The sequence below is a fragment of the Drosophila mauritiana genome, chromosome 3L (assembly GCF_004382145.1).
Source record: "Drosophila mauritiana strain mau12 chromosome 3L, ASM438214v1, whole genome shotgun sequence".
In the NCBI taxonomy this organism is placed as follows: Eukaryota; Metazoa; Arthropoda; class Insecta; order Diptera; family Drosophilidae; genus Drosophila; species Drosophila mauritiana.
In genome coordinates, this window is record NC_046669.1 from 23123290 (window position 1) to 23136579 (window position 13290).

Genomic DNA, 13290 nt, shown 5'->3' on the forward strand with positions numbered 1-13290 from the left:
GCATATCCTCAATCATTTCATCGGATTTAAGGCGCATCTTCGTGACCGTTAATAGCTCGAATGGTGTCGTCTTAGTGCTTCTAACGAACGTTGAGTTGATGCCTTGCTGTACGTTACTGACGAACTTATACCATTGTCGTAGGGCGTCAATTGAACGTTTTGAAGGACTGAAGTTCATCCTCTCAACCTGGCCATTAGTTCGCGGAGCCCGTCGTAATGAGGTGATGTTTGATTCCTTCGTCACTACAATGTAGCATATATATATTATATATTATTAGGTGCTGCCGCACCCTGTATTATGTTACTCGGATTGCTTTGCTCTTGAAGTCTTGCCACTGCATCTTTTGCTGATGTTTATTTGGCCGGATAGAGCCAGCAGAATTTGGTGAAACTGTCGATTACTGCTAATATGTGCGTATACTGCTTGTGCGTTAGCTTTAAAGGTAAAAAAATCTATATGGTACGTTTTTCCTGCTTACGGTTGCTTACATTAAATGGTATACAGCAGTTTATACATTTATATATCTTCTCTTTCAAGTTCAAGTTATTGTTCTTGACTGAAAAGTGGTCGTAGGTACAACTATATATTCGCTGTCTTTGAGAAGTTTGCGCAAAGACCTTGCTGATGAAAAAAATCGTTGTGTTGTCTTTTCCAATAGAATATCGATTATTTCTTTCAGCTGGTCGCCTTGAGCCTGGGTATACTACATTTTACTGTGAAGGGTGTTCTCCGTGATCATCATTAGCTCATTATCAGCGTGACGACACAAGTCCTTCTTCTGGATAGTTTTAGCTAAAGCATTACAGTCTTTAATGAGTTTAAAGCGTAAGCTTTTTAATGCTTCTTTAATGCTTCCACCACAGCAAATAACTTATAAACTTTCCTTCGGCTTCGGAAGTCTTTTTGTTGTTGTTTGTTTTAAGAGAGGTTTTCGTGGATTCACCATTTTAAGATGGTTGAAAGCAGTCGTCTCCGAATCACCTATATTCGGTGATTCGCATCTTTTTTGTTATGTCTATTTTTGAAATTTTTGGAATACATTTTCGGAAACATCCTACTAAGGCAAGGAAATGGAGTCCCAGCTTGCGTTTTCGCTGGAGCCGGTCTTATTCGTTGATTCTCTTATGTAGCCTAAATACTCGATTTTAGTATTCAAGAAATGACACTGCTTTATGTTACTTATGAGCCCATTCTCATACTCGCAGAAACTGAAATTGTCCGTTGTTACTGAAGAACGATGTATTTTTACGGCTTTCTTCCTCAATTTTTACGTTGATGAATCCGTTCTTTAAGTCTATGGAACCGAAAATCTTTGCATTATGTAGTCTTTTGAGTTGGTCCTCGATTAAAGGTAGAGAAAAGTTATCTGTGATTATGACTTTATTTATTCGCCTTTAGTCGATACACAAGCGATGAGATCCGTCACGTTGTGTGACCAAAACAATTGGACTGCTGTATTCTAATCGAATGTTTCGATGATGCCATCTATAAGCCATTGAACGGATTGATTGTCTATAGTTCAACGTTTGGTAGAAGAACATCTGCGGGTCGTGAGTGTATCGGTATGTCGTCGTTAATGTTGGTTGACTTAGTGCTTGCCGGATTGTAGGATCTGACAATATTGTGGACTGTTTCTTTAGCTTTGTTGCTCGCTGTTGGTTTAATTTATCCAGTATCCTGATCTTCAATAAAAATTTTGACAATAATTGCTTGCTTGCTAGTGCCATGTGTAAAAAAATTAAAGGCTAGTATATATAAGCTCTAAGAAGTTCACAGCAATGGTTTTAGCGGAGAGTATCGAATTCACCACCGGGTATCGGTGCACTTGTCAACAAAAGTTGATGGCTATTCACGACTACAAACGTCGCTCTGAGATCACTTGTCCTTGTGCATCAAAAACAAGGCTGCTACTCGCCGCTGAAAAGTTATCTTTTTTATATAAAAATGTATTTATCAATGACATTTAATTGCTATCAATAAAATGCACAGCCTGGAAGAGGCTAACACTAAGAAGTGAGAATTCTATAGTCGACTTCCCCAACTAGCAGATGCCCGGTACTCAGCTATTGGAAATGCGAACGCGAAATTTCATCATTATTCCTGGGATTTGAGAATAAAATGAAAAAATTTTAAGAATTGTTCACAAGTGTGAGCGTGGCCGGCTTGGCGACTATTAGGCGCTAGAGTGGACTTTTTTTTATGAAAAAGTATCCAACAATTTTTTAAAAATGTGGGTGTGGTAGTTTTTGGCGGTTTTAGTGCGTTCGCGTGGGCATGGCATTAAGTTTTTTCACAAACCGATAGAAATTTACAAGACTAAAAAAATTATGAAAAAATATCCAACAATTTTTCGAAAATGTGGGCGTGGTAAATGTGGTGGTTTGGCTATGAAGCCCGCAGCCAGCAGCATAAATTTGAGTTATTTTATTTTATCACTCTTAAACATTACTCTGTGCAGCAATAGATTTTGCATTTCCCTTTGTGCTATGTTCCTCTCTCTCAATGAGAATGAGCACAACTGTTTCAATCTTTATTTTGTGAAACTTGCTCATTTGCCTTCTGCATAGCAAAGTCAGTTACAAATTAAGTGTTGATCACACCGGTACTGCTGTGATGCTCTTTAACTCTTAATCGGTTCGGTACGGGCGCTGTCGTCGTTCTTTTTATACATTTCGGCCCTGTGTGGCAAAATATATTGAAATAAAACTGAAATATTAATTGAAACATTAACTTCCCCTTGTTTATAAATTGTCACACCACTTCTCTAAGTCAATGAAAAGGCTCATTGGTTCAACAGTAGCTTTGGGAGTTTTTAGAGTGTTGAGAACTATGTAACAGGCAGAGGGAAACGTTTTATTCTATATAAAGTATATGTATTCTCTAGCGAGATCAATAGCCAGGTCGAACAGGCCCTGACCGTCCGTATGGACGCCTTGAGCTCAGAGGCTATAAAAGCTAGAATGTCGAGACTAAGCATGCAGCTTCCAGAGGCATCGACGCAGTGCCAGTATGTACCATAAAAGGTAGACAGAAGCGTTTCCTACTATATAAAGTATATATTCTTATATCTTGTAATTATTGCGGATATGGTACTCATTTCGAGAAGAACTAGTCCAAGGAACACGAAAATCATAACCAACCACCATTAAGAAGAAGGTGTTCCAGGTAACTGGCTGGGCCACGCTGTTGTCGCTGTAGAAGAACCCAGAAAGTTTAATGACCAGGTGCAATGCTACCGATGACATACCAAGAGGTATTACAAACTGCAGTACACTTTTGTCAAGTGCTGTCAAAAGCATGCCTCCACTAAGGTTAAAAAATCCAAAGACGCTCCTGCTACCTGTGGAAACTGTGGAGAGACGCACACAGCGTCATATCAAGTGTGTCGAGTTTACATTAAAGTCAAAAAGGGGAAGGGTTTCAAAATGACATGATTCATTTGTTAACGGAGTCAGGCAAAATTTTTATTGCTGCAGCATACTTGCCGCCACGGTAAGTATATAGGCGGGGTCAGTACCACTTCAACCTCCGAAGAGATAAGTCGTGCCACTCAGTTTAAAGCCTCGCTTTGCGTAAGCCCAAAACCCTTATCAGCAAAATCTTGATAAACAAATATCAACCACAAAGAGAAAATAAAAAACTCAACAACAAATAAAACAATACCGCTAACCCGAGCTCAAGCCCTTAACCAACAATCATGACAGACCCACCAAACATTTACAAAATTACTTCAAAAACATACCAATCCCAATTAGGCGAATCTAAATCTGACACCAACAAAATCACCTTAGTTGAAACTGGACTAATAATTATAATATTATAACGAAGCCTCCGCTTCCGTCATCCAACACCCATATGCAAAAGTGTAGAAACTTGCATCAATTGCTCAGAAACAAAACACACAAACGACGGAGAAAAATGCACAAAAAAACCAGGAATTTACAGCCATTAAAACCACACAAAAAGTTTTTTTGGTCAACTGCCCAACACATATATTTCGAACGTCACGGCTTCCAAACGAAAAACACCTATGCCAAAACACTTACAAACGGCACAACCCAGAGGACAACAAACACTCTGTCACCTAATATTCACACAAATACAACCCAATCACAACACCAAAATCCACTTTATCTAAGACACCAACAACTGAAACAGCCAAAACAACCTTACTATCCAACCAACCACACCAACACCATCACCACCACAGCTACGACAAACTAAAAGACATGGATACCGACTAGACACCTACCAGAAAACCATCTACGCCATACTCATCACAACTCACAGAAGACCTAAAAATAAAAATCTTCCCGAAAGATAAGTCCAATAACCTATCCATAAACCTTAAAGCATCGAAACTAAAGACCAAAGCTCTAAACAAAAACAAGCACACTAACAACAGCGACAGCAAATCCATATATAACCTTAAACTCTACACAAAACCTAAACCGTTAACACTACCTTTAAGTTAAGTTATAAGCTTTAATTTTCTCACAAATTTCACTAACTATAGTACAATGGAATTTAAAAGGATATGTAAACAACTACAGCCAACACCTTATTCTAATCAAAAAATACACACATAATTGCATAATAATAGCGAAAAGAGTCTGGTAGCTAGTGACATATAACAATCTAATTAACGACAACCAATTCGGATTTAAAAAGGAAAATCGACTTCGGATATGTAGACTATCTCATAACGGATTCAAAAATGCACACCACCCTCGTCACTCTTGATTTTTTAAGAGCCTTCGATACAGTAGGTGTGCACTCCATAATCCCCCAAAACAATAAAGTACATTAAAAACTTCATGAGTAACAGGAAAATAACTGTTCGCGTCGGTCCGCATACATCAAACCCATTACCCCTGTTCAACGGAATCCCCCAAGGTTCACCCATATCCGTAATACTATTCCTCATAGCATTCAATAAATTATCCACCATCATATCCCTACACAAAGAAATTAAATTTAATGCATACGCCGACGACTTCTTTCTTATAATAAATTTCAACAAAAACACAAATACAACTTCAGCTTAGACAACAAATTTAACGATATAGAAAATTGGTGCTCCTACTCAGGGGCATCGCTATCCCTATCCAAATACCAACACCTCCACATATGCAGAAAACACATGCAAGATAAGCTGCAATAACATACAAATTCCTACCGTTACTTCCTTAAAAATTCTGGGTATGACCTTAAACAAACAAACAAACAAAACAACAAAACTTACTTCTACCCAAACTACACAATAAGCTCAATATAATAAAAGGCCTATCGAGCCAATCCGTCTAGCTCTCGGCGCCTATCGCTCTACCCCAATAAATAACTTACTTTACGAATCAAATACTCCCTCTTTAGAAATGAAACGAGACCTTAAAATAACCAAACTATATCAAAACCTAATCTTCTCCAAAAACACACCAACACATAAGTTCGTTAAGCATAAAAAAACTAAAAGGAAATAACGCCAATAATAGACCTAACAATCAAGCTTAGCCTAGAACTTAATCTACCCTACAAACCAGTAAAACTCCATAAACACAGGCCATCATGGACCCTCCTCAATCTAATAGACACGTCACTTAGAATCCATAAGAAAGAACAAACATCTCCAGACCAATACAGAAAATTATACGAACACACAAAGAATAACCTCAAAACACATAATTTCATATTCACTGACGGTTCAAAAATTAATTACACAATAACATTCGCCATTACAACGGAAACATAAATCTTGAAATACGGCATCACCTCCGAAACAATCGCCATCCTAAAAGCAATAGAACTTATTAAAAACCAAAGAGGCAAATTTATTATCTGCTCCGACTCCCTATCAGCAATAGATTCAATCCAAAATACAAATAATAACCACTTTTACCCCAGCAGAATACGATCGCTAATAACGCAACATGCAACCAAAATTAAAATAATATGGATTCCTGGCCATGCAGGAATAAAAGGAAATGAACTAGCCGATCAAGCTGCAAAATCAGCAAGCAATATGCCTCTTATCCCCACCCCAAACATAAATACCACAGATATAAAAAAACAGCTTAAAGCCGACAAAAAAGAAAGAAAACATAATAAACTGCAGTCAATGGTACCAATCTATTAACACGAACACCTCACACACATGCGATTACCTCAAAAAATCTCACCCAAATTGGACCAGACTCGACCAAATAAAAATAATACGACTTCGACTAGGACACACAAACATATTCCACCAACACTACCTAAATCCCAATTCAATACCAACTTGTCCGTTTTGCCAAGGTGATATTTCAATAAGCCACATATTAAACTCATGCCCATCCCTCCTCCTACAAGCCAAACAAGATATATTTAACAACACCAACCCTCTAGACCTTCTTAGCAAGCCCAATCCAGATAACATATAAAAACTCATACTTTTCCTCAAAAAAACCAAATTATACCACAAAATCTAAAAACAAAATAGGCAATTGTACATAACAAGACAGCAATCATATAGCCTGCAAAGATAACTACTTCTGGTCGATAGATTAAGCACCGTTTTGTTGTGGAGAACGTGGAGCACCAACTTTATAGAAAGTGGGTTCCCTCGTAGGCCACAATGTTCTCCTAGGCGTTGACTGATGGAGGTTATTCCACCCCTTCTCGACCACCAGAGGCTCTGCTTAGGATGGTTAGAGGATGATTTTTGGTCTGTGATAGGGAGTCCGCTAATCGATCCACTCGATTATAAATTACATTCGCCTCAAAAATGCCACCCGTTTCCAGAATTTTCAGAAGACATTGCTGTCACTATGTATATGGAATCTGGCGTAACCAACGGAGTTACTTTCAATGTTCACTGCCTTTAATTTGTATGAATATTGCAGACACAAATTGTTGTCCAACAACGCACTTAGCAACAACAGTGAATAAATTAAAGTTAAAGCTTAAACAGCTTTGTATACTTTGCACTGTATATTGTTCATGTCACCAAATGTTAAACTAATAAGCTCGGAAAGCTAAGCCAAAGGTGTAGGTGCAAGAGTACTAGAAAGAGAAACAGCACGTGAGGGTAGAGCACTGATGCTCACGCAGTTGATCTGCATTGATAACGATGAAAGCAATAAAAGATTTAAAGCATTGTCCTCGAAGTGACATAAAACGTCGAAGACATCCTAAGACATCTGTGCTGGGATCGGTGGCCAATTCCAGATGTATGGCTAATGTGACAAGGCAAACAAACAGCCATATTCCTTTGATTTACAGGGGTTGCGTCCTACCTGCATTTTGGTTTCTGTATACTTTGCTGTCACATACAGCGTCAAAACAAGGGAGAATACTATAGCCGACTTCCCCGACTATCAGATACCCGTTACCAATCTAGTGGAAATGCGAACGCGAAATTTCATAATTTTTTTGGGGTATCGATAGATATTGGTAAATAAAATAGGACAACATTTTAAAATTGTTCAAAAGTGTGGGCATGACAGTTTTGGGCGGTTTCTAGGCGTTAGAGTTAGTGTGGCAACGTGGATCAACTTCCGCTGCGTCTATGTCTCTGGAATCTGTATACTTAATCTGAACTCGCTAGCTTTTATAGGTCCTGAGATCTCGACGTTCATACGGACAAACGGACGTGGCCAGATCGACTCAGATATTGATCCTGACCAAGAATATATATACTTTATATGGTCGGAAACACTTCACCTTCTGCCTGTTACATACTTTTCAAAGAGTCTAGTTACCCTCACGAGTAACGGGTAGATGGAACGCACTTGGGAGCTTCGTTCGTGGTAATAGAAGCATAGAACTATATGCGATAGAAAAACAGTTAGTGTTAAGAATCTGAGATTTATGCTGTGTTTAAACTGAAACTGGGGTTATCCACTAGTCTGGATTCCAGTACACGTTCCGTCCCCGATTACGTGGATACCTGAATCATGCAGCAGGCTTAAGGAATCCTCGGTGTCTTTATTCGATAATAACATCATCCAAATATACAAGGAAATCTTTGTTTATAAGGTCCTTTCGCACGAAGTTCATGCAACGTTGGAGAGTGGCCGGGACATTTTTTAAACCAAATGGCAGCGTTCTCGTAGTGACCGCGTTTAGTCGAAAATTCAGTTTTTGGTATGGACTTAGGATCCATTTCGATTTGATGCACGCCTTACGCTAATCCAATTGTTGTAAAGTATTGGCCATCCCTAACTTGCCTAAAATTTCATTCATGTTCGGTATCGGGAATTTAACGCTTAAAGTTATTTCATTTAGGTTTCAATAGTCTACGTCCAACCTGCATTTTCGTTTGCCAAAAACAATACATAGTGGGAGTCTCTTTAGCATATAATGCCATGTTGTAGCATTTACTAAATGTTCTTATTAATTTCTGTTTAATAGGCAAAAGGATAAACAGTTTTTATTTCGTGACGTTTGATGCTTGTAAAAGTTCGGTCTTCTTCATCAGAATAATGGATATCTTTAAAAAATTTTGTAATAATTTTATGTTTTTATGTTTAAATGGTCTAATCGAAATGTGGGGTCTGAGTTAATGTTATTCTTGAATGCGTAGTTTATTTCAGCTGTAGTATCTTGTATAATTGCTCCAAAATTTTATCATGAATCTTACATCACGTGCTTCAAGTTCTTTGTGAAGAAATATTCTTCCACTGATAACTATTAATTTTCTAAAATAATTAATACAACAGCTATTTTCAATGAATACTGTTTTCCTAATAGAATATCGTTAAATGCTGAAACGAATGAAATTTATGTGTTTGCTCAAATATCCTTTTGCCTGGAAAATATATTTAATTTTGAGCCGCCTGTCATACTTCGGACCATTATTTGTTTATCGTGAACTTGAAGATTGAAAAACATTGAGTTCATCATGTTTATTGACGATCCAGTGTCGACTATACATCACTATCTGTGATTGTAATTGAATAGTACTTTGAATTGTGGTTGTGCATCAGTTTTGACAACTTAAGGGCTTTTAAGTCTAAAACGAGCTTCCACTACTCTGACTCATCTGTCTAGCTTTTAGATTTTATCTAAGAACTATATTTTAAATATTTTATAATAATATAACAACTTTTGATCATAATTTATTTCGGCTTCAATTTGATCGAAATCAGATAAATAATATATAGCTCCTAGTTCGCAAACTGACTAGCTTACTAAAAAATTAATTGTACATCGGATTTTTGACATCATACAATTTTATTTTGAATTTTAAAAAAAATCGGGCTATAGGAAAGGTCAGAAAATTATTTGAATATAGTATAAAAGAAATTATAGTTTTCATTTTTTTATCTTAAATTATTCGCTATAAGCCAGCTTACTTTTTATACCCGTTACTCGTTGAGAAAAAGGGCTTACTAGATTTGTTGACAAGTATTTAACAGGCTCAAGGAAGCGTTTCCGACTATATAAAGTATATGTATTCTTGATCAGGATCACTAGCCGAGGCGATCTAGCCATGTGTGTCTGTCCGTATGAACGTCGAGAGCTGGGGAACTATAAAGGCTTAGATTCAGCATACAGATTCTAGAGATAAAGACGCAGCGCATGTTTGTTGACCCATGTTGCCGCACCCCCGCTCACGCCCTAAAACCGCCCAAAACTACCACGCCCACGATTTTGAAAAATGGTTGGATATTTTTTCATAATTTTATTAGTCTTGTAAATTTCTATCGATTTGCCAAAAAACGTTTTGCCACGCCCGCTCTAACGCCTTAAAGCCGTCGAACCGTCCACACCCACACTTTGGAACAATTTCCAATATCTATCGATATCTCAGAAAAATGATGAAATTTCTCGTTCGCATTCACACTAGCTGCGTGACGGATATCTGATAGTCGCGAAACTCGACTATAGCATTCATTCTTGTTTAAGATTTACTTGCTGTAAAGATATTTATGCTGTTGCTTGCCGATACTTCCTTTTTTTTTTTGAATTTTGTTGAACATATTAGCTTCTTTTATGTTAAGAATAAAAAGTTTATACCATTCTTCGTTCAGTTAGAGGGCAAATTAAACTAATAACAAATTTTAAGAGGTAGATGAAAGTCCTCGCGACCCTCAAAAGTATAATATTGGTCAGGATCACTCGCTTATCTATCCGCCTGTTTAGCGATAATATATATTTATAGTTGTCTGATCCGATCCGTTCTCGTTTACAAGAATAGCCTTTTCCGTTCAGCTTACAATACCTTTTCCAAGCCTCAATGGCTGTAAGCTGATGAAATTGACGTAGACGCGGAGAGGATTGGATATTTTATATGGATCCAAACTTTTAAAAAGTCACTTTTCGTAATAATTATTGTATATCAGTGTATTGGCCAAACAAATATTTAGAATTGATAAATGACTAGTCTTTTCAAAACTTTTAGGATCTGGACAACGAAAAATGTTCATTTTTAAGGAAAACAGAAAATGCCGTTGGCTACAATCCTAAACGAGATACAATAAATCGACTAAGAAAATTCAAAATTCAAAAAATCATCGAACTACCTCCCCCTTATCCGAATGGTTGGTATGGTATCCTCAAATCGTCTCAGCTTAAAGCTGGAGAAGCAACTTGTGTATCATGCTTGGGGGAAGATCTAGTCATCTTTCGTACAAAGAAAAATATCGTTTTTATTCTGGATGCTTATTGCCCTCACTTAGGAGCTAACTTGGGTATTGGTGGAAGCGTTGCTGACGACTGTGTAATATGCCCTTTTCATCAATGGAAATTTCGGGGTACAGACGGACTATGCATAAATATTCCATATAGCACATCAGGTATGTAATCAATGTTCTGAATTGTAACATAAGTATTTTTTATTATTATTAGGCCACAGCTTGTTCTTGCGCGGTTTTGCGCGTATTGTGGGCATTAGAGGTGAAGCGGATTTATGAATCGGGTGAAGCTGGGGTCCAGAGTCGAGAATACCGCGGCTGGAAACAAAAGTTCCTGAACCGTTCTTCCCTAATTGGGTGGCAGTGGCTAGACGCACAATATCTTTACTTGTGGTAAAGGTGAGACTAAGTCTCGCATGTGACGCATGTTACGCTTCGATCCGCATGCAGGGCAATTGCCAGTCTTGAAGCAATGTGATCAAAGTGCAAACCTTTTTGCTTCTTTAAATTAGCTGCGGTCAGGTTTAAAAAGCTCAATAAAATATTGAGTGCCCAAAATCATGTAGAAGGCAGAAGGTCGAAAGTCTGAGACTTGTAGCAAGAAGCGCTGACCTTCGCAAATTAGATGTTCTGTTACTCCATGTTCTCCAGCGTCCTGCATAGCTGTTCCAGAAACAAGTATTTGGGCGATAATACATCGATTTGTTCCGTTGAGCCCATTCCATTCAGCGCACGTTGAATTTATCAGACAGTTCACGAAGCATTGAAACGGAACCACTCTGCACTGCCCTTAGCCCCAGAATCTCAGTGATGTGTGCCTGGAATACGAAACGACAAATAGCAAATCTGTTCTGTAACAAATCAACTGCTGTAGCATAGTTGCCATCTTATATTTCCAGCGAGAGAATATAATTATAAATATAATTATATTCTTAATATAATTAATATTCTTATTCTTATTCTTAATTTTATAATATAATTATAAATTTATAATAAATATAAATCTAGCGAGTTTTGGAAGCTCAAAGTGGCGCAGTGACTGTGCCCTATGCCGGAGTAGACGTTGCTAACGGCATTTGCAGGGCACTCTTTGAAATCTCCCCCTGAACCGAAGATTTAAATTTAATAATTTATTTATTTAATTTTATTAGATTTCTTATTAAAATTAAAGTAAAAAATTCGAAAAAAGAAGCACATAAGTAACGTAAATACACAAGTCATAAAGAAATATAATACAACAGAGTCATCAGAAGAGTAGAATAGAATAGAATAGAAATGGATCCTAAGTCCATACCAAAAACTGAATTTTCGACTAAACGCGGTCACTACGAGAACGCTGCCATTTGGTTTAAAAAATGTCCCAGCCACTCTCCAACGTTGCATGAACTTCGTGCGAAAGGACCTTATAAACAAAGATTTCCTTGTATATTTGGATGATGTTATTATCGAATAAAGACACCGAGGATTCCTTAAGCCTGCTGCATGATTCAGGTATCCACGTAATCGGGGACGGAACGTGTACTGGAATCCAGACTAGTGGATAACCCCAGTTTCAGTTTAAACACAGCATAAATCTCAGATTCTTAACACTAACTGTTTTTCTATCGCATATAGTTCTATGCTTCTATTACCACGAACGAAGCTCCCAAGTGCGTTCCATCTACCCGTTACTCGTGGAGTAAAAGGGTAACTAGACTCTTTGAAAAGTATGTAACAGGCAGAAGGTGAAGTGTTTCCGACCATATAAAGTATATATATTCTTGGTCAGGATCAATATCTGAGTTGATCTGGCCACGTCCGTTTGTCCGTATGAACGTCGAGATCTCAGGACCTATAAAAGCTAGCGAGTTGAGATTAAGTATACAGATTCCAGAGACATAGACGCAGCGGAAGTTGGTTGATCCACGTTATGAAATTTCGCGTTCGCATTTCCACTAGATTAGTAACGGGTAGATACCCGTCTCTTTTCTGTAACAGCTTCAGTATAGTTGGGATGGGTAAGCGACAATTAATTGAATATTATTGACTTTACCAGTCTGAATGGTCGCTACCCGAGCAATGCCATCTAAACCCGGGAGCAACTCAGTGATGCGCCCTAGTCTCTACTCTGTAGGAATCTTCTCGTCATTTCTGACAATCACAATGTCACCGACCATAAAATTTGTTTCTTCCGGTCTCCGTTTGAGACGTGATTTTAAGCTGGAGCGCCAGTCTGACCTTCATACTATCCAGACCTGACGTAAGATACGTTATCCTGAGTGCCGGCTGCTGAGTGTGTGCAAGTGTTATCGCCTGCAGATCATCCTTGTCTGCATTTAAACGTCAGAATGGTCTGTAATTGAGGCATGCTTCTATCTGGACGAGGACAGTAGATAAATGCTCGTATGTCATTAGGTTTCCTTCAAAGGAACGATGAAGATAAAACCCTTTAACAAATTGCCTCCAAAGTCATACAAAATTCGGATGGCCTGGAGGGTTTATGTTCTACTGAATCTGCCCCTTTGTGAGTTCTGGAATCACCACGTCATTGTCTTCCTGACGGAATACCTTGGTCCATAGTTGTAGAGTTTTATTCGCAGCGGCGAAATTAGTACCGCGGTAGTACATGTGTTAAACCGCTCCTATTCGGTTGATAAAACAGCTCTAAATGGATAGCTTTACTCGCTAGACAAA

The 13290-nt window shown here is 38.1% G+C and overlaps 1 protein-coding gene across 12 annotated transcripts in view; it reads left to right on the plus strand.

The window, feature by feature from the left end:
- Positions 1-13290, plus strand: part of LOC117139879 (cholesterol 7-desaturase) — a 34942-nt gene that overhangs the window by 3328 nt on the left and 18324 nt on the right. For 9 of the 12 annotated variants that reach the window (XR_004459382.1, XM_033302544.1, XM_033302543.1 and 6 more), the window contains one exon: positions 10386-10779. The exons of 1 other annotated variant lie outside the window; for it this stretch is intronic. Coding sequence is in view for 10 of the 11 variants with exons in the window: in XM_033302544.1 (XP_033158435.1) it covers positions 10386-10779 (394 nt within the window). In the remaining variant the exon portion in view is untranslated. The remainder of the gene's footprint in view (positions 1-10385; positions 10780-13290) is intronic. 2 more of the 12 variants (XM_033302542.1, XM_033302546.1) reach the window with 2 other exon arrangements.